Source organism: Orbicella franksi, chromosome 3, assembly GCF_964199315.1.
Source record: "Orbicella franksi chromosome 3, jaOrbFran1.1, whole genome shotgun sequence".
NCBI lineage: Eukaryota > Metazoa > Cnidaria > Anthozoa > Scleractinia > Merulinidae > Orbicella > Orbicella franksi.
The window spans coordinates 9,551,177-9,576,500 of record NC_138147.1 but is presented as its reverse complement, the minus strand read 5'-3'; the positions used below and the strand labels follow the sequence as shown (position 1 = coordinate 9,576,500).

Sequence of the window (25,324 nt, the reverse complement as noted above, 5' to 3'; positions counted from 1 at the left end):
AAACTCGACGGAATCTTTACAGCTAAACTGAAACTGCATACGTCATGTTTTTTACCCACGGAAGTGCGTATATAGAGATTTTATCATGATGGCTCAATAGGAATTAAGGTAGGGCCAGCACGTGTGTTATGTTATAATGGAACTGAAGAAATAGAATCGTGTATCCCACCAAACATTTCACTGATAAGGACTGCACATTACCAGCCCCGAATAAAAAGACCGAAAATAAAAACTTATGCCTTGATAAAACAAGACACTTGTGACAGGTAACCAAAAAAGAAAGCCAAAAAGAGTCCAAAAAAGGCCAATAGTCCAATGGTCCAAGAGTCCAATCCATAGTAGCGCTCTACACTGAGTCGACCATTGATATTCACTGAATCGATCTCAAAGCATCGTGATAAATAATTCCTTATTTTGTAGCCTTCAACAATTCCTTATGGTCTTGAATACGCGATTAATTACAAAACAGGAACACGAATACAAGAGTAGCTATTAGCTGATTGGCGCCCTCCTCGAAACAAATGGACTGACGACTGGCATTTGATGTGATCGTCTGGTCGATATCATATGACAACTTTGCTAATCTATGCAATTGCCACTGCATACTAATCATCCACGTAAGCTCGCCTCTCTAACATATTTTTTGTTGTCCGCTAGAACTATTAGTTGCTGTCACGCACAAAACGCGAAGCAAGAAAGAAAAATGTCGGACGAAAATACAACGCAACGGGGGCCAAAAGGATACGATTCAAGTTGGAATCCCCTTAGGTTCAAGAAGAACCAGATAGAAACTGGTGAATGCGAGTTACAGGCCTTACGGGTAGAGTTCGAGCCCGACACAAAACGTCCTCCAACTTTTGTCTATTCTCAGGAAACGAGCGAAGTCACAACCCCCGTTTCGGCTCATACTCTGAAGGTATTGGAAGCAATCCGTGAAGACGAGTTGGAGTTCGTCGAAGAAGAACTCAGCAACATGAACAAACAAGATATCGATAAGACAGAAAGACATGGCTTTGCGCTTATTCATGTCGCAGCTCGATACAACTTACACAGAATCGTGAAGTCTCTGCTGGAACATGGAGCGGATGTTAACATTGGCACAAGTGAATACCGGTGGACACCCCTTCATTTAGCTGCCAGGTGTGTTAGAATTTTTCTTCAGAAAATAAAACTCTTTTTTGTAACAAAGAGGTTAAAGTCAAACCCCAGTAAATTCAGTTTCCTTTTGGTTTTGGTCACGATGTACCCCGTTCAAGAAAAAGGGTAAGGCTTATAGTCGATGGCTTAAAAGCTGTTAACTATAGCCCCTTGTGTCTCTATTGTGATTTTTGGTGGTCTCTACCGTTTTGGGGATTCGTTTGCCATTACCGTTTTTTCCCTTCCACTGAATAAAAACAATAAACGTGTTGGGAAACATGAGCAGTAAGTAAATGCAAAATTTTTATAAATATAATATCCATCGAGCGGTAGTTTGACAAATGCAAATTTTGTACTTAATGAACTCTATAGAGAGAATATATTTTTTGAAATTATATGACTCGAAGAATTACATATATAACCAGTTCAATAACTGCGAAATATTTCCTCTGTATAATAGAAAGGACCCTAGATTTCGCACTTTAATGAATGCGAAATACTCTCTCTGTATAATAGAAAGGACCATAGATTTCGCACTTTAATAACTGCAAAATATTCTCTCTGTATAATAGAAAGGACCGCAGAAACTTCGCCGTTTAATAACTGCGAAATATTTCCTCTGTATACTAGAAAGGACCAAAAACTCCGCCGTTTAACAACTGCGAAATGTTCCCCCTGTATAATAGAAGGGACCAATAACTTCGCCGTCTAATAACTTCAAAATATCTCCTCTGTATAACAGAAAGAACCAAAACTTCGCCGTTCAATAACTGCGAAATATGACCTCTGTATAATAGAAAGGACCGTTTAATAGCTGCGAAATAATTTGTCTGTATATTTGATGGGACCAAAATCTTCGCCGTTTAACATGTTTAATAAATGGGAATATTTTCTATGCATAATCTTTATTCGGACAGGGTTACGAACACTATCATTACATGGCAAAAAAATGAAGTATATTTACAAGAAAACTGCATGTAAAAATGCAACGTCAAAAAAATGTCGCTAAAAAAAGGTTTTTAGTGAGCAATACAATGGCTATGTACGTGCGCGCTCGCATTGGTACATATGCAGTCCTCTGCAAAACAATAAGTTGAAATGTCCGCGTTGCATGGAGAACGTGAACCACGAAGGCCTATTTTTTTTTCTTTCTTTTCTTTTTGGAAGTTAACGCTGTGTTCCATATTTTACAGATGGATACTACCTTCTCATAACAGTGTATGCTAATATAACACTCTGAAACATAGTCATTCAACACGTTACGCTGATCATCTTCTTGAAACGCAATTTTTTTAACATTGAATAATGACAAGGTTTTTGACACTAGTTAATAGAAGATGGTATTATCGATCCATCAAAAGTTATGAGCCTTAAGCTGCTACCAGCTGCCTTCAATGGTCATTAACTGACTACATATCTGCTCGCAGATTATTATCTAAAGCATTCATAATGATCTGCCCCAGAGAGGTACAGTAAGCGGCCTTAAGATTACCGTACACCTTTAACGTGCACTAAACGCAATTAGTCACAAGTATCCGTGAGTTGACTTGCGAGGAAACTTGCGTGTCAGTTTGGCCACTCAACGGAAGTCTCTCTGCCTGAGTTTCTAGCCACTTTGAAACGAAGGGTGCATTTTTGTTACGTTTTCAAATACCTCTGAAATAGCGGTTGCAGAATCCGTCAAGAAAACGGAGCTTTTCGAAAACGCTCTTCAAACCGAAGAAGTTTGAAAACGCCAACTTTCCGTTATGAAAACATTTTGAAAATGGAGCTCTTCGAATAAAAAATCATGTGATTTCCCTAACTTAGTTTTCTTAAAACAAATCCAAAATTACTGGTTATTCTTCCAGCGCAGTGTGGACGGGAAACATTTTATGTGTTTTCAGAGTGAAACTCCTTCGGCGCAGCGGGTCTTACATAGAAATATCTCGCAGTTATAAAACGGCGAGGTTTTTGGCCCCTTACACTATACATAGAGAATATTGCGCAGACATTTAACTGCGAAGATTTTGGTCCCTTTCAATAAACAGAGATAATATTTTGCAGTTATGAAATTGCGAATTTTTTGGACCTTTCTTTATACAGAGATAACATTTCGCAGTCAGTTAAACGGCGAAGTTTTTGGTCCATTCTATTATACCGAGGACATAATTTCGAAGTTATGAAACGACGAAGTTATTGGTCTTTTCTATTATTCAGAGGGAATATTTCACAGTTATTAAACGGCGATGTTTTTGGTCCCTTCTATTATACAGAGGAAATATTTCGAAGTTATTAAACGGCGAAGTTTTTGGTCCCTTCTATTATAGAGAGGAAATATTTTGCAATTATTTAACGGCGAAGGTTTTGGTCCTTCCTATTATACAGAGGCAATATATTTCGAAGTTATTAAACGGCGAAGTTTTTGGCCCCTTACGTTATGCAGAGAGAATATTTCGAAGATATTAAACTGCGAAGATTTTGATCCCATTCAATAAACAGAGATAATATTTCGCAGTAATTAAATTGCAAAGTTTTCGGACCTTTCTTTTATACAGAGATAATACTTCGCAGTTCTTAAACGGCGAAGTTTTTGGTCCCTTCTATTATACAGAGGATATATTTCGCAGTTATTAAACGGCGAAGGTTATGGCCCCTTACGTTATGCAGAGAGAATATTTCGAAGATATTAAACTGCGAAGATTTTGATCCCTTTCAATGAACAGAGATAATATTTCGCATTTATTAAATTGCAAAGTTTTCGGACCTTTCTTCTATACAGAGATAATATTTCGCAGTTATTAAACGGCGAAGTTTTTGGTCCCTTCTATTACACAGAGGATCTATTTCGCAGTTCTTAAACGGCGAAGGTTATGGTCCCTTCTATTATACAAAGGAGATGTTTCGCAGCTATTAAACGGCGAAGTTATTGGTTCCTTCTATTGTACAGAGGAAATATGTCGCAGTTATTAACCGGCGAAGTTTAGGGTCCTCTCTATTATACAGAGAAGGTATTTCGCAGTTTAAATTGCTTTATTTATGGTCCTTTATACGGAGATAATATTTCGCAGTTAGCTAACGGCGAAGTTTATGTTCCTCTCTATTGTACAGAAGAAATGTTTCGCAATTATTAATTGGCGAAGTTTTCGGCCGATTATATTATATACAGAGAGAATATTTCGCAGATATTAAGCTGCGACGATTTTTGTCCATTTCAGTTCTAAATAAACAGAGATAAAGAAAATATTTCGAAGTTATTAAATTGTGAAGTTTCGGGACCTTTCCTTTCTACAGAGGAAATATTTTGCAATTATTAAACGGCGAAGTTTTCGGTCCTTCCTATCATGGAGAGAAAATATTTCGCAGTTAATTAACGGCGGAGTTTTTGATCGGTAATAAAAGAAATAAATAAAAAACATTTTTATCATTACAAAGAGAATTAATTGCGAAATTAAAAATTGATTCTGTAGATATAATTAAATGCTAGAATTTATTAATGTAATATCCCCTTTCGGAGATCAGCAAGTCGGCCAGAAAACCAGGTAAGCAGCGGATAAATAACATGTGGGCTGAAACGAAACGAGTAAGGAATATTCAACAATAAAGCTAAAGTTCGCGAAAGATGACCGCGGAAAAGCGACTGCGTGACACTCGATAATGTTAGCGGACATTTCACCAAATCGGGGAGGAGCATTTGGTCCGGACTCGACTGAGCGGCGGAAATCGAGCCTACCGCAAAGAGTGAAAAAACCTCAAAAGAAAACCGTACCATTTAATAACAAATATTACCCATGACCCTCGACCCTCGACCATCGACCCTCGACAGATCTAGAAAGGTAGACAACTACTGATAACGTAATGTGAATAGTTCTAACAAAAAACTGAATGTGTTATGTACACAGCACTTTATAGATGAATAACGATAATCAACTTAAATTCTATCAAATGAGGCAAAATCCACATTTTATTTTTCGTCTCCTCGCCTTTAGAATTACCCTAGCGAGTCGAATGCTGTTCTGAAGGTCGTTGATCATGATCAACCAGCGATTCCTGACTATCTGTGACTTCTTCGTAGATAATTCATCAGTCGCAAGTTGGTGAAGTTGTAAGATTTCAGATGTGGTAATGCAAAGGTCGCGGTTTCAGATCCTTGGGAGGGAACTTTTTTTTTTCTCCCGAGCTTGCATATATGTACAGTAGGCCTTCGAAAATGGTGCAGCCATAAAAGTAATGTTATTATATAAGAATTAAAATGAGACAGTATGGACATTTCAAATAACACACGGAAGAAAAACACTTTTTTTACAATAACTGCAGAAACTCTAGCTCGCTTAATAGCTAAATTTCATTGTCAGTAAGCGGACAGACAGATGAATTTACAATTTAGGCGATACGTCAACGAACGAGGGCGGACAATTTGACATCTGACGTCAGTTTTTCATGCGTCTTCCCTGTTATTGAGAATGAATCCCGTTATAACGTTGTCAAGGTAGTGCGGTCCACAGCTACTTTGACGTCAATTTGTTAATTCTAGTGTAAGACCCTCGCACATGATTTTCGGGAACGTGAAAAGGCTATCGAATTATACACCCACCTTTGTTTTACACCAGATAGTCTTTAAACTGGTAGCACTTGTACGACTCCAAGGACTCGAAAGATCGACCAGTTCTTCGCTTAAGCAGCCATTTTGTTCACAATGTTCGAGCAAGTGACGCCCCTCTCAAGGAATACACTGGTCAGCAGAATTACCCCTAAAAGTTGATGGATGATCAACGACCGACCGAGCGCTCATTTGAATCTGATCACTGCTATAACTCCCTCTAGTTACGCTATCACTTGGAATTGTTAAAAAGCATTGACCACGATTTGTTGTTGAGGCGGTGCGAGTGTTGACAGATTAACTTGGGTTATTTTAACCAGTACAAATTTCATTGACATTACAGTCTGAAATGTATGCATTTCGGTTCCCGCCTTCAACAATTATGTGCGCCTCGTGTTGGCCTGTGTTTACGGGACCGCCATTTTGACTGTTGTAGTTTTTGAGACATGCTACACAATAGTAACGAAGAAGTCATATTAAACTGAAAGAATGCTTTACATTGTGTCAGAATCGTGATAAATCCTCAGGCAAGGATTTAGCCAGAGTACGGAGTCCTCAGTTGGACTTGGAATCCGAGAACTTACCAGAACGCTGGAAGCGTTTCCGACAACACGTGGAACTCATGTTCAGTGTTCGCTCGCGTCAAAGAATGAAGAAGAAAAGTGCAATTATTTGCTGATATGGTGTGGAGAAAAAGGCCGAGATATCGCCAACACGTGGAGCGATGTTACTGATGAAGATAAAAAGAAGCTTAAGACATATTTTGAAAGATTTGCGAATCATGTGAAGCCAAAATGCAAGCCAGTATTTTCCCGCTACAAGTTTAACAAGAGAGTACAAGTACAGTTGGGAAGAATAGTCTAGAACAGTTTGTGACGGACCATAGCTTCCGGTGAGAGAATTTTCCTTTAAGGATTTCGATGAAATGATTCGTGGCAGAATTGTCTTTGGAACAATCTCTTGCAAAATTCGAGAAAAGTTACTCAACGAAGGCAAAGATCTGACCCTGGGCAAGGCCATAGACATCGCCCGAACATATGGAATGTCGCAATCACAAGTTAAGTCAATGGAGGCAACCGATGAAGTCGTACACAGTGTCAAAGGAGATCAACGATCCAGAAAGGAGCCCCCAAAGGTACAACAGCGAGGTACATGTGGTAGATACGGAAGGACTCCCGCACAAGATTCATTCCCAGCCATGGGAAAAACTTGCCTAAAGGGCAAGAAAGCAAAACACTTCGACAATATGAACAAGAGACCAGCAATTGACAACCCCTACCAAGTAAGTGACAGTTTTTTTGTTGAATCTACCTCGGAAGATGTTAACGAGATCAATCAAGTGTTTGTGAACATTGAGATCGGAAGTAAGGAGACGCTGATAAGTTTCAAACTTGACACTGGAGCCCAAGTGGATGTCATTCTTTTACATGCATTTGTTTCAAAAACTTGAGTGTAATGATCTGGAGAGCACGCGGCAAAGGCTGTTTGGCTATGGTGGCAAACCTCTCAAGGTAGAGGGGAAACGCACTTTAGCTTGCTCATACAAGGGAACACAGGGGCACCATCAATTATAGTGTCCACTCAAGTATCCTCAATACTGGGATTATCCTCATGTGTATCACTAAATCTTATCCAGCTAATACCCTCTATTGAGGAAAGGGAAAACATTTACACTGTCTCCAAAAATCTAGGAGACAAATTTAAAACTGAGTACAGAGATATATTGGTGTAAGGGCTAGGATCGTTTCCGGGAAAGTGCCCAATCCAAGTCAAACCTGACGTCGAACCTGTGATTCACCCTCCTCGCAAAATCCCAATAGCTCTCAGAGACAAGCTGAAAAAGAATTAAACAGAATGGAAGCCCTGCAAGTCATAGCAAAGGTCACGGAGCCCATTGACTGGGTCAACTCAATTGCAACACCGGAAACGCAACGCACAGGTACCTTGCGAGTGTGTTTAGATCTAAGAGATTTTAACTGTGCTGTTAAGCGCGAACATTATCCTCTACGGACATTGCAGGAACTGACCCTAATGTTGTCAGGTGCAAGGTATTTTAGTGTCCTAGACTCCACGTCCGGTTGGTGGCAGATAAAACTTGATGAAGAAAGTTCTTTCCTAACCACGTTCAACACGCCATTTGGGCGTTATCGCTTCACCAGAATACCATTCCGCATACACTTTGCACATTAGGTGTTCTAGAAGGCCATGGACATGGCATTTGAAGGCATTGAAGGCTTCAAATCCATCATTGATGGCATGCTCGCTTGGGGATCATCTAAGGAAGAGCACGACAAGAACCTAAGGAAGAGCACGACAAGAACCTAAGGAAAGTCCTAGAGCGTACAAGAGAGGTCGGGATCAAGTGGCCACACTGATAAATGTGTTTTGAGAGCAAGCCAAGTGAGTTACTTAATAATAATAATAATAATAATAATAATAATAATAATAAAAGTAATGATAATGTAATGTAATAATAACAATGTGCTATCCAACGAAGGAGTACAGCCAGATCCCAGGAAAGTTGCAGCCATGCAAGAGATGAAGCCACCAAGAAACAGACAAGAACTCGAGATCGTACTCGGGACGGTCAGCTATCTGGCTAAATTCACACCAAACCTGACAGATACCACTGCACCCATAAGAAGCCTGCTAAAGAAAGACTCTGTGTTTTTATGTGATTGTACACAAGACACTGCCTTCAATTACATGAAGTTGATGATATCTGCTGGAACTCTGGCATACTACTATGTAGACAAGGAGGTCACACTATAAGTGGACGCATCCAAACACGGTCTTGGTGCTGTGCTCTTGCAGGAAGAAAAACCTGTTGTTGACTCGTCAAATTCCGTAAGTCCCACAGAACAGGAAGTATGTACAAACAGGAAAGGAGATGTATGCAATAGTATTCGGCACTGAGCGCTTCCATCAATACAGTTATGGAAGACGTGTTGAAGTAACCACAGATCACAAGCCCCTAGAGGCAATTCTGAGAAACCCTTTGTCTGCAGCCCCAGCCCGACTGCAAAGAGTGATACCACTCCTTCAGAAATATGCTCGCCACAAGCCGGGGAAAGAAATTCCGGTAGCTGACAGTTCTCACGGCTGCACCTTAGAGAAACCGATTACAGATATGGAGCTTTCGATGCTCAAGTACATCTGGTTCTGGCGAGCCTACCTGTCTCCGATCAAAAGATGTCAGACCCACAAGCTATTACGACATGTGACCCTGACATGCAACGGTTAATTGCAGTCATCAGAGAGGGATGGCCAAACGACAGAAGCACTTGCCCATCGTCAGTAAAGCCCCTCTGGAACTACAGGGAAAAGCTTTCGGTGATGGAAGGCTTAGTGTTCAAAGGAGGAAGAATAGTCATTCCCTCGGCGCTCAGAAAAGAATCCACACAGGACCGACACATGGGCATGGTAAAGTCACAAAATCGAGCTAAGGAGGTCGTGTTTTGGCCCCGCACGAGCAGTCGTTATCTCAAATTGTTCAGCCTGCACTGAACATCATACGTCCAACTCCAAGGAACCAATGATCGTTCATGGCAAAACGTCGCAACTAATTTGTGTGAACTTGGCAGTGAACATTATCTGATTGTAGTCCACCACTACAGTAGAATTGGAAAGAACGGATGCCCAGCACGACTAGCTCGGCAGATGAAAGCCACCTTTGAAAGACACGGCATCCCTGAAAAAGTAGTGTCGGACAACGGCCCCCAATTTTCCGTACAGGGATTTGCTCGGTTCACCAGTGATTGGGATTTCAGCCACGTCACAAGCAGTCCCACATCCGTTCACACTGCAAAACCGCTCCTGAAGAAGGCCAGGTTGGAGAAAAGAGATCCATACCTGAGTTTATTAAAATGCAGCACCACGAGCAACCAACTCAGACTAAACGTTGTACATCCTGAACTTGCTGGAGACAGAATGGAGCAAACACAGGCCACTCAAAGGCGTTACTATAATCACGGAGCTAGAGAGCTGAAACCCCTTGCAAGTGACGAAGAAGTTCTTACCCAAACCAAGTCAGGATATTGGAAGCTGGGCCACATAGCACCCCGAGGTTATATCGTGAGTGAGTATCGCAGGTACAGACGTCACTTATTGACAACAAGATCCCTATGCGCAAAAGAAAATCCAAGGGGACAAGGTGACAAACCAGAAACTTCTACATCCTCTTCGGAAGGTCACGAAAAGTGTTGAGGAGACAGAATCAGAACCGAAGCTTAACCAGAAGCCCACAGCCTATCCACAGAGCCCGGATGCTTGTAATGAACTATACGTCACCCGATCCGGTCGAGGTGTGAAGTCACCTGTGAGACCTGACTTATAAACCAATTGCGAAAAACACTCTTGAGCGCAATTGATTGTTTTAACTGTTTATTCCGTTCATTTTGTGATAAGAGAAATGTAATGTATCCGTTTCGGTTCCCGCCTTTAATAATTAGGTGCTCGTTTTGGGGTGTGTGTTTACGGGATCGCCATTTTGAATGTTATAGTTTTTTAGACATGCATGCTACAGAATAGTAAAGAAGAAGTCTTATTAAACTGAAAGAATACTTTACATAGTTCACGTATCCCGTGGTGACCCCCGTGGTGGACAGGTGTACAGCAAAACCTCTCGTATGGCGAGCGTAGTCATCGATCGTCATGCAGTGGTTGTCATGCAATGGTTGAGACCAGCACATGATGTTTCGATAAAATTGCTATGCTCTTTATTTATTCTGTTTTTGTTTTTGTTTGTTGTTGTTGTTGTTGTTTATTTTTTTTCAAGGGGAAGGGGAAGACAACGCATCTTTTATCCCCCCCAGCTTTTTTTTTTTATATATTCCGTAAGTAAAATGATTCCAGATGATTTTCAGAAAGACTGCTGGCAATTGGTCCTTCTGTTACGGTCCGATGAGTGCTTGGCGAATGCAAAAGGTTGGAAAGGATTAGAAAGAGTTAGGACGTGCGTGCTGTGCCCATGTCTCGTCACATCACAATCTCATTTTTAGATTAATTCTTCACGACTCATAATCCCGAAAGAAAAGGAGACTGCGAACTGTCTAATTTTAAGAATTTTTTAACTTTCTGGCAAGGTTATTCCAAACGATATCTCAACGCCATTTTGACAATGTTTCTAGTTGTTTTTATGACATGTAAACCCTTTCTTTGTACATATGTTGTAGGTTCAATGGTCTCTCCACCGTTGACACTCTTTTACAAGGGGGTGCCGACCCTTCAATCAAAGGCACAAAGGGAAGCACTCCATTGCACTTTGCAGCGCGCAGAGGAAACGACCAGATCGTTAAAGTTCTGTTAGAGCACCCGAAAGTCAAAGTCGATGTCAGGGATAGTTCTGGAAAAACAGCGTTGCACATGGCTTGCAGTGAAGGACAAAGCAGAGTTTGCCAGCTTCTACTGGACAAAGGATCAGACATCAAGGCGGTTACGGCAGCCAACACGACTCCTCTACTCAACGCCATTCTTAATGGTCATTCACAGGTGGCAACAATGATACTAAACCGAGGTTAGAAAATAGATATGACTGCACAGAAGTGGTTGTATTAGCCAAGTGATCAGTGATCGAATTAGTCTATCAGTCGTACCCTATCCCATATCAAATGCCGTTTTTTTTTTCGTAATTTTCCCCCGTTAACTGTGAAAGAATATAATTTGATAAGGAATATTGAGTTTGAGCCAAATTGACCTCAAGCTGAAAAACGCGGAGCGAAAAAAACATAGGAGAGGTATGGCTCAAGGAGTGAAAGAACGTGTTCTTTTGCTTTTCCACGCCGTACAACTTCCTTTTTTTCTAGCTCTCGCAGTCTTTTTGCGCTGCTCTCTAGTGATGTCCCAGTTGCTTAAAGCTACAGGAAATACAGCATAGAAACCGGATGATGCATGTAATGGTTTCCCGAAGTATAAGGTATTAAGTAATTTGCTATATTAATTACCTTTGTTTAGTTCATGGTTTAAAAACTGGCCCATTCTGAGATGCCTTAATTATCTTGACAAAGTGTTTTGTGTGGTGTGCGTAAATCGAAAACACGAGAGCGGTCACAAACCTCTAGTTCTTTGTCGTTCTTTAGTGTCGCCGATCGGTCCATTCAGCGCTCCACAAGCAGAATACTCAACCTCTGCTCATTCGATTCACGGACAACCCCAGCCCCAACAGTTAAGCTCGAGAATACTTCGAAACAACCCGACAAAAGGACGAGAAAAGAAAAGCTTAAAATTTCGTGACTGAACTCTCAATCAAAAGAAAAAGTGATCAAAAGAAACAACGGAATACATAAAAAAATTATTATTATTGGCGGGAAAAGACACGACACTTTGATTATCTTGACAGTACCTTCAGTTGAGTCTTTGGCGATTCGATTATCGTCGACAAACATGGTAAATTTCCGGACATTTGTGGAAAATCTTGAGAATTCCTGGAAAGTCTGCGGGGTCTTCTAATGATCTTGAGAAGTCTTTTGTAGGGTGCTAATTATAATTGGCCATCATCATTGAAGTGATCTTCCGCAATCGATCTTTATGAAACACCTGGGGTAATCGTTTTATAGTCTTCAAATTTCTTCGTGCAAACGTCGATGCAATTTCCCTTAAAAAGACGACTTTGCACTCTAGTAACCTTTTTTATTGCTTCCGTATTACCAGAAAGCTGCACCCGTCTCAGCCTATCAGAACCCAATATTTTGTGAAGTATGTGACTGTACTTAATCTTGCATATAACAACTACTGATTCTCGTTGGATCAGTGCACAGCATCATTGTACACATTGCCACCTTAAAACTAAACGTTGTTAATTCAGCCGTTTTGTATCTAGTTATGAGTGACACACGCATATTTGCCGTCATTGAGGTACGTCTTGTACTATATTTCCTCTCTTTGACAGCCGCAGACAGAGATGTCGACAAGACTGAATTAAAGCAGCTGCTAGATAACAAGGACTTGCAGGATAACACAGTTTTGCACATGGCTGCATTGAATAACGATGTCAAGACTGCTGAACTGTGCCTTGACCATGGCGCAGACGTCAACACTAGGAAATCTAAAGAAACCACTCCACTTCACATGGCGGCCACTAAAGGGAATCTTGAGATGGTGGAGTTGCTGATATCACGAGGAGCCGATGTGAACATGAAAGACGGGGATTCCAAAGCACCGCTTCACTGGTACGAGTTGTTAAAAGGAACAAAGATATATTCCAGATTGTAGGTAGTTTATAGTACTGCATGTACTCTAGTTTTTTAAAGCTTTTCTTCGATTGGGTTTGTTTTGTAATTCGGTGATTCGTGAAGTTTGATAATTAGTTCATGACAAGAACGCAAATAAGCTACACTCTTAGCAAACCCTTTTCTGGCCCTATAATCCCAAAGGAGTAAAGGAATTAAGTAAGTCAATTAAGTCCTAACAGAAAATCTCTGATTGCACCGCACTCCAAAAAGCCTTTCGTGCTCTTTCTTTGCCCTCAGGAACGAGTCTTCACCAAAGCTTAACCTGCAGGGAAATATTTCCAGGAGGTACTCTGCGATAGACAAATCACTTTCAGAGGCAAAACTGAGCCATACCCCTAGTTGTTTCAATCATCCATGTTATTCTAACATTTTTGTTTCTTTGTACATTGGTTTCTAGGGCTGCTCGGTTTAACCACACCAAACTTATTTCACTTCTTGTTAAAAATGGAGCCAAAGTGAACACACATGATGGCGAGGGACGGTCGCCATTCCTGAACGCCGTTGCGGCAGGGCATGTTGGCTCGGCCAGGGTTCTCCTCAAACTTGGTGCTGACGTAAATGCAACCGATTTGCTCATGAAAACCTGTGTTCATGTCGCGGTGGAAAATGAGCAGTTAAAGATGCTTGCGATGCTTTTAGAGAGTCGCCCTGGGACAACAAATTTATACAAAGTGGATTTGTGGGATAGGGTTCCTTTGCACTACGCTGCCAAGTCAAAAGATATAAAAGTAAAACGTTGATGTAAAGTTGTAAGATATGTGTCAACACTAGCGGCAATTTTTCTCGAAAAGATTAAAAGAAGATTACTAAAAGAACTTCGGATTCTCACGTTCCTTCAGTTTCATTGCACGTCTACCAGTTTCACTTATTATTTCATTTCATTTGACAGAAAAGAGAGAGGAAGTTAAATCAACGTAAATAGCTTTTGGCACGAAAAATACTGAGATGAGTTACCTTTGTGTGATTGATTTTTTCCGTTTGCTAGATCTTAGAGCTGGTCTTATCCAGACAGAAGCATCTGTCATATCGAGATGAGAATCAAAAAACACCTCTTCATCTAGCTTCAGAATCTTCCTCATCTAAACACGTTGAGGTATTGGCAAGGCAGATGCCGGGCGTTAACGAACGAGACGAACGTGGACGAACACCTTTGCACAGTGCTGCCAGGAAAGGTCAACGGTAAAACCCATTTGATTCCATCATTTGTGAATCAATCAAGCGCTATTGTAATGATTTAGACATCAAATTAATTTTTTCTTCCTTTAAGATAGGTAACCTTTTTGGTGTGAAAGACCCTATCCCCGGCGGGCTTCGTTCACGTGTGGTTTACAAGTTTACATGTGCGGGCTGTAATGCCTGTTATGTCGGCGAAACCTCCCGACATTTTTCCACACGCGTACGTGAGCACTTAGCCGTTGATAGGGCCTCTCACATCTTCAAACATCTTCAGAATTCTGAACGTTGTCGCTCATTGTGTTCAATAGACTGCTTCATATTTTAGATCACGCCACTACCAGCTTTCAACTCAAGATAAAGGAGGCTATCCATATTCAAAAAGAACTACCTTGCCTCAATCAGCAATTACACCATGTAAATCTAAAATTATCCTTTTAATTTACACCGTTTCACGTTCTGTTGTTACTATTTGTCTTCATTAGCATTTTTGCCTACTTATTATTCAACTTGCTTTGTAGTCATTCATTCAACTGAAGATGACAGAAGTTCTGTCGAAACATGTCTTTTAAACTTAAAAAATTGGTCGTTTTCCTTAAAATCTTTGAATCAATTATAAGCGCGCTGATGAATTTTTGTAATTTTCGCGGTCAGATCAGAAAACGCCGCGATATTTTTAGAGTTGATATTTCCCTTTATATTGAAGTGTCAAAAAGCCTGATGAGAAAGGAAAAGTAAAGAGGACGAGCAGAATTTGGCAGAATCAAGTTCAGGTCATCATCCTTCGCAAGCAAAATGTCAGTTAGTGCAAACCAGTTACATTAAACGAATTAAATGTTTCTTGTTTGCCACATAATGAACATCTTATTAACCGAGTTAAGTCGTCTGCATGGAAGACTCTTGACCTCGGTCGTGCATATGTACAGACCTTACTGTGTTCGGTCTGTACTCACGACCTCGGTTAATATTCTCCCATACAGACCCCCTGTTCGGTTAATAAGAGCTAATTAGTATTCCTTTTCTAAGTATGTTTCTGCTCCCATCATAGCGATGCTTCCATGCATCACTCAAGAAATTCTTTGTTCATAAACTAATTGGTACGGTAAAGCTGGTATGGGGTAGGTTAGGACCTCTTCTTGGGTATTCTTTGCCATAATATATCTCAAGATATTAAGATATTATCATTTGACGTCATAACATGTGCCAACTTGAATTTCTAAGAAAGTCCGAGAATGAATAACGTTTGGATTGATGAAAACGTTTAGTGACAGTGATAACGAAATGTGACAGAGGTGCTAATTTTGCAGTGCAGCTCAAAAAAGTGGACAAGACGAAGATCCAGATTAAATTTCTGTCCCTCGCCCACCCCTCGCTTGTGCGCCCGAGGTTTAATTTGAGGCCCCTTTGAGAAAGTAAGAAAAAAAATGTGTTGTTAGATTTCAAAATTATACACAGTTTAAAAGTCAGTCATGCGAGCCAAACATTCTTTATTTGAAACCTCAAAAATCAACGAAAATGCACGGGTAATTAAATTTTCCTTAAAAAAGGCGCTCTTAAATTAAAAAATGTAACTAACGCGCAAAGACGAGGGTCTTTAAATTTTTGAATGGTTCAATATTAATCAGCAAAAGGCATTTTGTTTTTTTCACAGAAAAGCTTGTGAGACACTTCTTAACTTGGGTGCAGAAGTAGACAGTAAAGATAACAACTCCCGAACAGCTTTGATGTGGTCTGTTCAGAAAAACAATCTACAATGCGCTAAGATTCTGCTTGATTTCAAAGCTTCTGTCGACCTCCAAGATACAGATGGTGACAGTGCATTACACGTGGCTTGTGGACAGGGCCATGCAGCTATAGTTCGTCTACTTTTGGACTGCGGAGCAAGTTTGATGCTTTGCAACAAAGAAGGAAACGGTTGTTTAGAAATAGCAGCGAAGGCAGGATCTTCTGATGTTGCCATGACAATTGTGAAACACAAAAGGTTAGTTGCTGCTGTGAGTAATTTAAGAAATAACATCAGAAGATCTTCCTGTCCAAAAAAAAAGAGACGAAGGGAATAACAATCAGATAGCAGAGAAAGCCCAAAACGGTAGTGACCACCAAAAACTACAAGGGACGCACAAGGGGAGAGTTTCAATAATCTTACTTGTAAAATGTTCATATTTCGGAATATCTAGTGTTCTGAATCGACGATATTTTATTCCCCATACAACTTGTTATAACGCGCTCAAATTCTCAACGGTTCCGCGTGTAACCTAACACCGCGTCAGTTCAGCCTCACACAACGCCTGACGCTTTCATGAATGGATACGTGCGTACCCAGGGAATTGATTTTTCGCTTTTCTCGAAACGTGAGCTGGGGACGCTTGTGGTTTCATATTTATGCATCAAAATTCTTTACAATTGGCTCAAAGAAGGTTTTTTTTTTGTTTTTTGTTTTGTTTTTTACATCGGCATGTACAAGTCCACAAATACGATTTTCCTAAAATTGCTCTATAGTTGAAATGATCGTATTAGACTGACATCTCCTCCTTGTTAAAGCCTACTTCGATATAACCGCCAATTTATAAATTTTAAATTTCTAAATTGTACTTAATTTTTCAGATCTTATAGATTGTACATATCTTTATTCCGCCCCTATGAATACCAGCCTCGTTGCTGAATGGGTAACCCTGGTTAAATAAGTTACTTACTTACTTACTAACAACACAATATGTAAGTCGTTAACCAATGCAAAAATGTTTTCTTCATCGTGATCCTTAGGAACTGACCAAGCTCGTTCAAACGTTTATAGAAAAAGTAGATCTTTAGTTTCAGCATTATAGGTCAAACCCATTTCCTTCTTTTGTTTCAAGGTGGGTGGAAATTAAAAACTACAACACTAAAACTGGGCAGACTTCAATCTCACTCCTGGTTGAAAATTTCCCCGAAGCGGCCGAAGTCGCGCTGACTCAATGTGTGCAATATTCTCCACACCTCAATACTACCGACCCAGAATACACAATCACGTACGACTTTAAGTATTTGGATCCTGGTCCAGAGGTAAAGGACTGCAACAAAAGGTTCTCTACGGTTAAAACGATGATCAAGCATCAACGCGAGCGGCTCCTTCTTCATCCTCTCACACTGAAATTCAACGAAAGGAAATGGAGCACGTTGGGAAAGTTCGGATTTTTCGGCGATTTTGCCACATATTTCATCTTGCTGCTTTCCCTGAGCATATTTGTTGTCCAACAAAGGGGAGTCTCCGGTGTAATTGGACTTTCTAGACTACAAAATGACACTGATGGGCTACTAGAGATGAACACATATGGAGAAGCACATATTTATTACAAGGATTCTGCCTTTGGGAAATCAGTGCCAATCATTTTCTTGGTTTTCTTCATATTGCACGTATGCAAAGAATTTTTTCATATATACATACAGCGTTGGAGGTATTTCAAGGACACTTCCAATTACCTTCGCTGGATCTTTTACCTCAGTAGCACGATCTGGCCAGTTGCTGACAGCGACTCACCCACGATTCCCTTGGCTGTGGCGATTTTTGTGTGCTATACGAACATGATGCTGTTCCTTAGAAGATATCGACTGTTTGGCACTTATATCTCAATGTATACTGAAGTGATCAAGACTGTTGTCCAAGTGATGGTGGTATTCGTTTTCCTCGTCCTGGGATTTGCACTGGTCTTTTACATTCTATTTAAGGAGCAGGTAAAGGTTATAAAAAAGATAAGATATGATGAACAGCGGTTACCGATTGGCCTTATTGGGAAATAGTCAGATTGTTAATGCGTTTGATTCGAATCGAGCGGTCTTGGATCTAGTGCTGGTTGGGGTCATCCTGTTGTTGCTCTTGGCGGCTAAGCATCACCCAGCAGCATCAATCCGCACTGACAACTCGACTAAAAAACAATCGACAATATTCATTCTTAATATGCGATGGACTAGCATCCCATCCAGGTAACTTAGCAAAAACTCTTACTATCTCTTCCTAAGGCAAAACTGTAAGCTCCAGCTGTCACGTTTTGAGCGCTATTTCATTGAATTCTAGGCGTATTTTGTTAGTTTGAAGTTTTGGTTCGTCGTCTCTCTCCTCCAATCTGTTCTGACTAATACGAATAAGCGGGTGTTTTAGGCAATCAGCCCAGATGCACAAAATAAAATCAATGGCAATTTTGGCCCACTAGTTTTAATAACTGATTTTGCTTTCCGCAGTTCATTTTCAGAAGGAAAGATGAAAATATGCAATGCCCCTTCTTCTAAAGTGCCATCTGTAACCAACTATGAAATATTGAGAAACCCGTGTTTAACCATCTCAAGGAAACTGAAAAATCCCACGCTGAGCAGTATTAATTCGTTTAATAGTTACACCTGAATAGTAACATGTGTATGCATCTAATTATGGAGTTTGACTGAGTTACTTCCGATGAGATGCTTGCCTGTAGCAAATCGCACCACTTCCTGCCACTCATACATTTATTTCTTTGACCATTTACCAGTATACCTACTGAATTACTTTGGTAGGGTCTCATAGACAAGATGAGAGTCGCTAGAAAGACAACAGAAACAGTCCATGGAAGACACGAAAGACAACATGGAGACAAAGTCCATAGCATGCACTAGCCATTACGCGACCCGGCCATTAACGGCACTTACTTTTTTTTTTTTTTTTTTTTTTTGGATAAATAGCCGGGTGAGAGGAACATGAGGACAATTTAAGGTTATGAATGACTTTTCGAACTTAGCAACAATTGTGACTCCTTCCTCCCATATTGGTAACTATCACATGGCCATGCTAGAACTAAAAACAAAGAGAAAAGACTAAACGTTCGTCCCACCCACGTTCCAGGGAAACTACTATACGATTATTAGTTAATTACTAGAGAAGCCACGATAAATATTAATTCTTGGCCTCATTCTTGTTTCAATATATTTTTATTGCAGGCTTCGTTCCGCACCGTGCCTCTTTCCACTCTTCGTGTGTTGGTTATGACGGTTGGAGAGCTAGGCTTCACAGACTTCGTTGAACTGTATAAAAACCAAGATCCGTATAATCCATTTCCATCAGTGGCATACACATTTCTCTTTTTGTGCGTGTTTTTGTTGAGCGTCGGACTGATGAATCTCTTGGTAAGAGAACATCCTTTTCATGTTATGATCAATAAGCGTATCAAGCAAAATGTACCATTGTTCACGGAAGGCTCAAACGACTCATAAAGATGCACTTTACCAAAAGCCTTGTGTTTCTGTTATACGTTTTGGATTCGATGAATTAGTTATTTTTGTTGCACTCTCTCTGCCAATTAGAATTTGGGTAGATTTCAAAGGCATGATTACTATGACCAGTGTGTGTTCTTTCAAGGGATTGGTGAGCCGTGCCATACTTTCTGTAATTTTCTTAAGGGGAAATTCCTCCTTCTACCGCTTAAGGGATCTGTGTTCGCAGGTTCTCGAATTCAACTCCTCCATGTCCAACTTTTAAGTAGTTAACTCATCAGCCTCCAAGCAGCAAGAATTCTTGAAAAGTTTTTAGTTTTATTTACAAGTTTGTTTCTCAATTTAAGGGCCCATTAACCGATTCATGCGCGCGCTCGCGTACGTTGTTAAGGAAGTAAAATTTAACTTCCAGTTGCTTGCGTAAGCCTGGACGCGGAAAAATTTAAACAATTCAACAACTTGCACATTCGGTTAAATTTTAGCTGTCTTTTATTTGAGTTTCACAAAGTGCAAGGTAAAACAATACAAGCAAAAACAAACTAGGAGAAAAAACAGAAAGACAAGCGCAAAAGAAAAAACAAAACCATGTCTGTGTGGGTTTCGTGTGTTTCGTTTGATCTTATCGAGCCACTGGTAGTGTGAACTGAGCATGCGCTGATAGGATAACTACAGATAGGTATCGCGGGCACTTCCGGTTTGTTTAAAAGCTAAAAAAAATGCGGTTTTTCATTAAATCTAGCTTTTTTCGACGAGTTACGATTTAAGCCAATGTTGGAAACAAAGCTATGCATTTCTTTTGTAAAATCATGCTTTTTTCAGAAAATTACGAATTTTGAAATTCTCTCAAAATTTATGCATAGCATAATAAAGAAGTTAAATTATTAAATCAAGGAAAAAATTCCGCTAAGGTAACATTCTTGGGAGCCTTTGCATTTTTCAGATGTAGTCACATGACCATGGGCGTGGCCTTTTCCTTATCAACGGTTCGAAAAGGTCGGCAGCTAATGGGCCCTTAAATTTTCACCAGTTAGCACAGCAGTGCTAAATACCTTGACACTTAAACAATGTTTTTTTACAGGTTGGTCTGGCCGTTGGAGATACCGAGAAAATTAAAAAGTTAGCCACAATCAAGAGACTTGCTCTGCAGATTCAGTATCATGTTGAAATAGAAGACTCCTACCCAGGTTTCATCACCCGACCTTTTTACGAAGAGGTTTATGATTTCAAGCCTAATAAGCAACCCGTACATCACAGGTACGTGTTCCCTTTGCATTTTGGAATGTGCGAAGGCTTTGAATCTGAATAATTTGAAGCTTTCGTATCTTTGAACAGACTGAGATTGCACAGGATTCGATCCTCAATTCATTATATATATCTTGAACAGTCCAAAGGTGCTAAGAAAGAAAACATTCGGAATTGTAAAGTACCTCATCGGAACCCTTTCAAAATAGATTTGTCCAAGGTGCATGACTTTGATACCATAATAGAAGTACCTCTTTTTCTTGTATTTTCCTCTTTGCTTAAGCTTGCTTTTTCTTTCTTCGACTGTTTTCGTTTTTTTGGTTGGGTGTCTTTGTATTTGTTTGCTTTTATAAAGCAGACGTCGCCATTTTTCAACGGCTATGACGTTCAGTTCTGCCGAAACTGCCGAAAAGGATCCATAGCTTGAATGGTCATTTTTAAAACTTAATTCTACCCTTAAAGGCCGTCAATTGCCTTGTTTTGGCTTATGATCAGTGAAGTATAAATTTTCAGAAGACCACGAGAGGAAGAGAACAAAAATAAATCTTGACTAATTATACTGTAGTTGTAGTCAGGCATAGTAATAAAATCTTAAAAGTTGTTGTCACTGACTTAAAAATCTTAAAATAGACGTTTCGGCTAAAATACTATAACCTTCTTCAGTGATGAAATGAATGTTAATGGCGTCTTAATGCAAATGAGATGTTTATAAGAATGTGAGGAACTCGCTAGGGATTAATTTAGCATTTTGTCTGAATGTCTGGAATATGCGCGTGGTCATTAATTGAGTTCGGTTCGCGAATGGAATGCCACGCTTCCAAGAACAATCTACGCGACCACAAGGGACAGCGGTCTATGACCTTGACATTATTAAAATCAAATTCGTGGTTGTTTTTCATACAGTGTTGCGCCAAAAGAGAGTTCTTGTCACATGTGAGGACGGCTCTTTTATGTTCTTTTGTTGTGGATCTCAGTGCTCTGGATGTTTGACCGATGTAAAGTTTTTCACAGTTTTTACAATTGATTTTATACACGACACCAGTTCTTGCAATTTTTTTTTTCAGAGATTCCTTGAAAATATGGCAAAGTAACAAAGCCTCTGAGGCTTTGAACCCTTCTTGACAGAGCAAAGAATATTCCGTCGACTGACGAAGACAAAAAATCCGAAGTACAACACGTGGTGGACGCGCTCAAAACCAATGGTTACACGGACCAATTCTTAAAAAGCTGCTAAAGAACCAAACCACCTAAAGCATTAAATCAGCCCCAAAATAATCAGCTTCAAAACCACAGAGGCTTTGTTACTTTGCCATATTTTCAAGGAACCTCTGGAAAAAAAAAATTGCAAGAACTTTGGGACAATTCGACGTAAATGTTGCTCATAAACCCGTCAAGACGGTTGGTTCGATCTTGAAGAAACCGAAGGACAAATTCGATCAAGACCAAACATCCAGAGCACTGAGATCCACAACAAAAGAACATAAAAGAGCCGTCCTCACATGTGACAAGAACTCTCTTTTGGCGCAACACTGTATGAAAAACAACCACGAATTTGATTTTAATAATGTCAAGGTCATAGACCGCTGTCCCTTGTGGTCGCGTAGATTGTTCTTGGAAGCGTGGCATTCCATTCGCGAACCGAACTCGATTAATCACCACGCGCATATTCCAGACATTTACAAAATGCTAAATTAATCCCTAGCGAGTTCCTCACATTCTTATAAACATCTCATTCACATTTAGACGCCATTAACATTCATTTCATCACTGAAGAAGGTTAAAGTATTTTAGCCGAAACGTCTATTTTAAGATTTTTAAGTCAGTGACAACAACTTTTAAGATTTTCTTGACTAATTACTTTGCACGAGGTTAAACAATTAGTTTAGCTTTGCTTGCCCTGCTGGCTTTTCCTCCTTCTGTGATTTCTTTTTTTTTTTTTTTACCCAAACCTAAGGAGGTGCCAGAGCCCCCCGAGCCCCCCTCCTAGGTCTGGCAAGTGCTGGCCCGTATATTTATTCTTGTTCCACTTAATTTGCAGAGTAATGGAGTGGCTACAAGCACGATATGCTGAAGCCGCTCCAGAGCCATTGGCTGAGGACAACAAACCAACTGAACTCACTGAGCTACGAGAGGGGATGATAAAGAACAAGAAGAGGATCAAGTCAGTTGTGAATATGCTGGAGGCGCAGAACAAGTTGCTCAGAAGCCTAGCACTATCAATTAACCCTAATTTTCAGCTGCCAGAAGATATCGAGAGAGCTAGCTGGACTGCAGATGGTACAGATGATACAGATGGAAGGCATCAATCGTCCTTTGAAACAGTAGAGGAACTGAGCGAAGAGCCAACAGATGGCCCGAACGTGGCTTTGGCAACATAAGACAACGCTTACTGAGGTCGCTTGTAAGCTTCACCCGTTGCGTAGCAACAGTCATAAGGGAGACGAAGTGTATCGTCGCAGTTAGGTTTACTGGTTTCTCATGCATTTGTTCACCAAAAAGGTAGCACTCACAGTAATCCGTGATACGGTTTCTTATATAACAATGCCATAGCTATTTTTGTTGTTGTTGTTCTAGCACTACAGTCGAACTTCTCGTCAGCTGACACCCTTGGGGTAGTCATTATCATCTCTCCTTTATATGCTAAGTGGCGCAGAGGGTATCGACAATTAAGATTCCTCTATCTCTCGTCTCTCCTGCTCCTGGTTAATTAAGGTTTTGGGTCTGACGTTCTGCCTCCCCCAGCTCGATTTGGAACGGCCTCTTTTCCTTTTATCTCCTGCTGTCCATCTGAGAGCACCTTTAGATAGTTTGATTTCTCTAACGAGCACGTGACCGATCCAAACCACCCTCGCTTTAAAAGGGAAATCTCTATTTCCTCCTGCTCTGTCGGTTTCAAGAGCAAAAGTAAACTAGTGTTAATACATAACTTAAGGATATGTGTAGAGAAAAAAAAAAAGTGACACTGACAACAACATTTGTATGAGGTATGAATGAAAAGCTACTTAAAGTTTAAGCTTCACGGATTCAATTTCTTTTTCAAACTTAAGTAAAACCTCAAGTGTGGAGTTGACATGCATCTCCGTCATATATACGCACGAAAGGTAAATATACAAGCGAAAAAAGGGAAGTAAATGTAGGAGCAAATAGGTTCTTCACGATAGGTTCTTTGGTTTATAGTGCTTACAGTACAACAAAAAGTACTGGTGAATTGAAAACAGTCAATGGTCTTTGTTGGTTCTACAAAAATGTACACGTTCTACAAAAAGATATACGTCGCATAAGCAAAAATTAGTCGCATTCCTTACACTGTAGGAACTGAGAGATTCACTTTTTTAGAGGGGAAATGAGCGATTTACTTGTTACAATAGAGGACATCGAAAAGTATACTATCCATGAAAAGCGTATATACTGATCCGACTTCGAATGCTTCCTTTCCCATTAATTTCCTGAGATAACGTCTCAATGAATGACGACCACAGAATTCAAACAGTTAACCACTGATTTACATTAAAGCTGTGTTAATTACAATTAAATAAGAAATTTTTAAGCTAAGTGAAGTTAGCAATAAAATAACAATATAATCCACAGTCAGCTACTTCTTATAATATCATTTATTATATGGCTGTCTCTCACAAGGACTGGGAACTACCGAATTCACGAATTTAATTGGCTGAAATCGATATTGACCGCGGTCTAGATTTTCCCATCTAGAGTGGCATCTAGACCGGTTTCATTTTGCATTGACAAAGTAGCAAACTAAAATACAAAAATGTTCACCATTTTCTTTTATTTTCTTCTCAATCATTCATGGAAGTGCCAAAAAGCCTGATGACAAAAAAAAAAGTAAAGAGGACGGACAAATTTCGGCAGGTTTAAGTTAAGCTCATCGCCGTTCGCAAGCAAAATGTCAGTAAACCAGTTACATTAAAAGAATTTTAAAAGTTTCCTTCTTTGCCATATAATAAACATCTTATTAACCGAACTAAGTCGGTCTGTATGGGAGAATCTTGACCTCGGTCGTGTGTACAGACCTCACTGCGTTCGGTCTGTACTCACGACCTCGGTCAAGATTCTCCCATACAGACCTCCAGCTCGGTTAATAAGAGCTAAATACATAGTAAAATCCACAATTTACTCCCGTATTACTCTAGCCTTTAGTGAATCCATGCGCAGAAAACGATTTTAGTTCTGCTCTGAACAAAAGAAACTTTGTAATGAGTGGAAGACATCTTCACAGCCGAAAGTATAATAAAGTAGATAATAAAAAGAGGGAGAGAAATAACCAATGGGACAAGTAAATAAAAGAGGGGAGCTTAGTTAAACTGATCGTTAGCTATAGAGTCACACGCATACACAAAATGAAAACCAAGACGCGCTACAACATCTTGAACAAACCGCAGTAAGTAGGAAAACATTGTATCTTGAGGATCTAAAAAACGCGTTGTATGTAGCAGCTTAAAGTTAAGGCCTCTTAGTTACAAAGCTAACTTTTATTCGTTCCCTAGAGAACAATTAAAAGAGTCGTTCACAGGAACGTCAGTACATGATGTGTGAAACGAGTTCCTGTTTTAAATATTCATAGATGTATACTTAAGGGAGATTTAGACAATGTTCCTTTATCAGTAATTAAACAATATCTTCATTTGTGCGTCTCTATCGGGTGGTGGCTTTTACGGCTTACTATTTTAGCTTTTTACGGCTTGCGTTAAATTTGTTTTCCTTACGGTAACTACCAGATTGTTTTCAA

The 25,324-nt window shown here is 40.0% G+C and overlaps 1 protein-coding gene across 1 annotated transcript; it reads left to right on the top strand.

Annotated features, from left to right (window-relative positions):
* Positions 1 to 683: 683 nt before the first annotated feature.
* Positions 684 to 22,955, top strand: LOC145482301 (uncharacterized). Its single transcript, XM_081460961.1, has 10 exons — positions 684 to 1,140; positions 10,891 to 11,231; positions 12,603 to 12,882; positions 13,343 to 13,673; positions 13,931 to 14,124; positions 15,770 to 16,099; positions 16,974 to 17,829; positions 19,063 to 19,248; positions 20,414 to 20,589; positions 22,616 to 22,955. The coding sequence occupies exons 1-10, from the start codon at positions 704 to 706 to the stop codon at positions 22,953 to 22,955; spliced, it is 3,471 nt and encodes a 1,156-aa protein (XP_081317087.1). The 5' UTR covers positions 684 to 703.
* Positions 22,956 to 25,324: the final 2,369 nt, after the last annotated feature.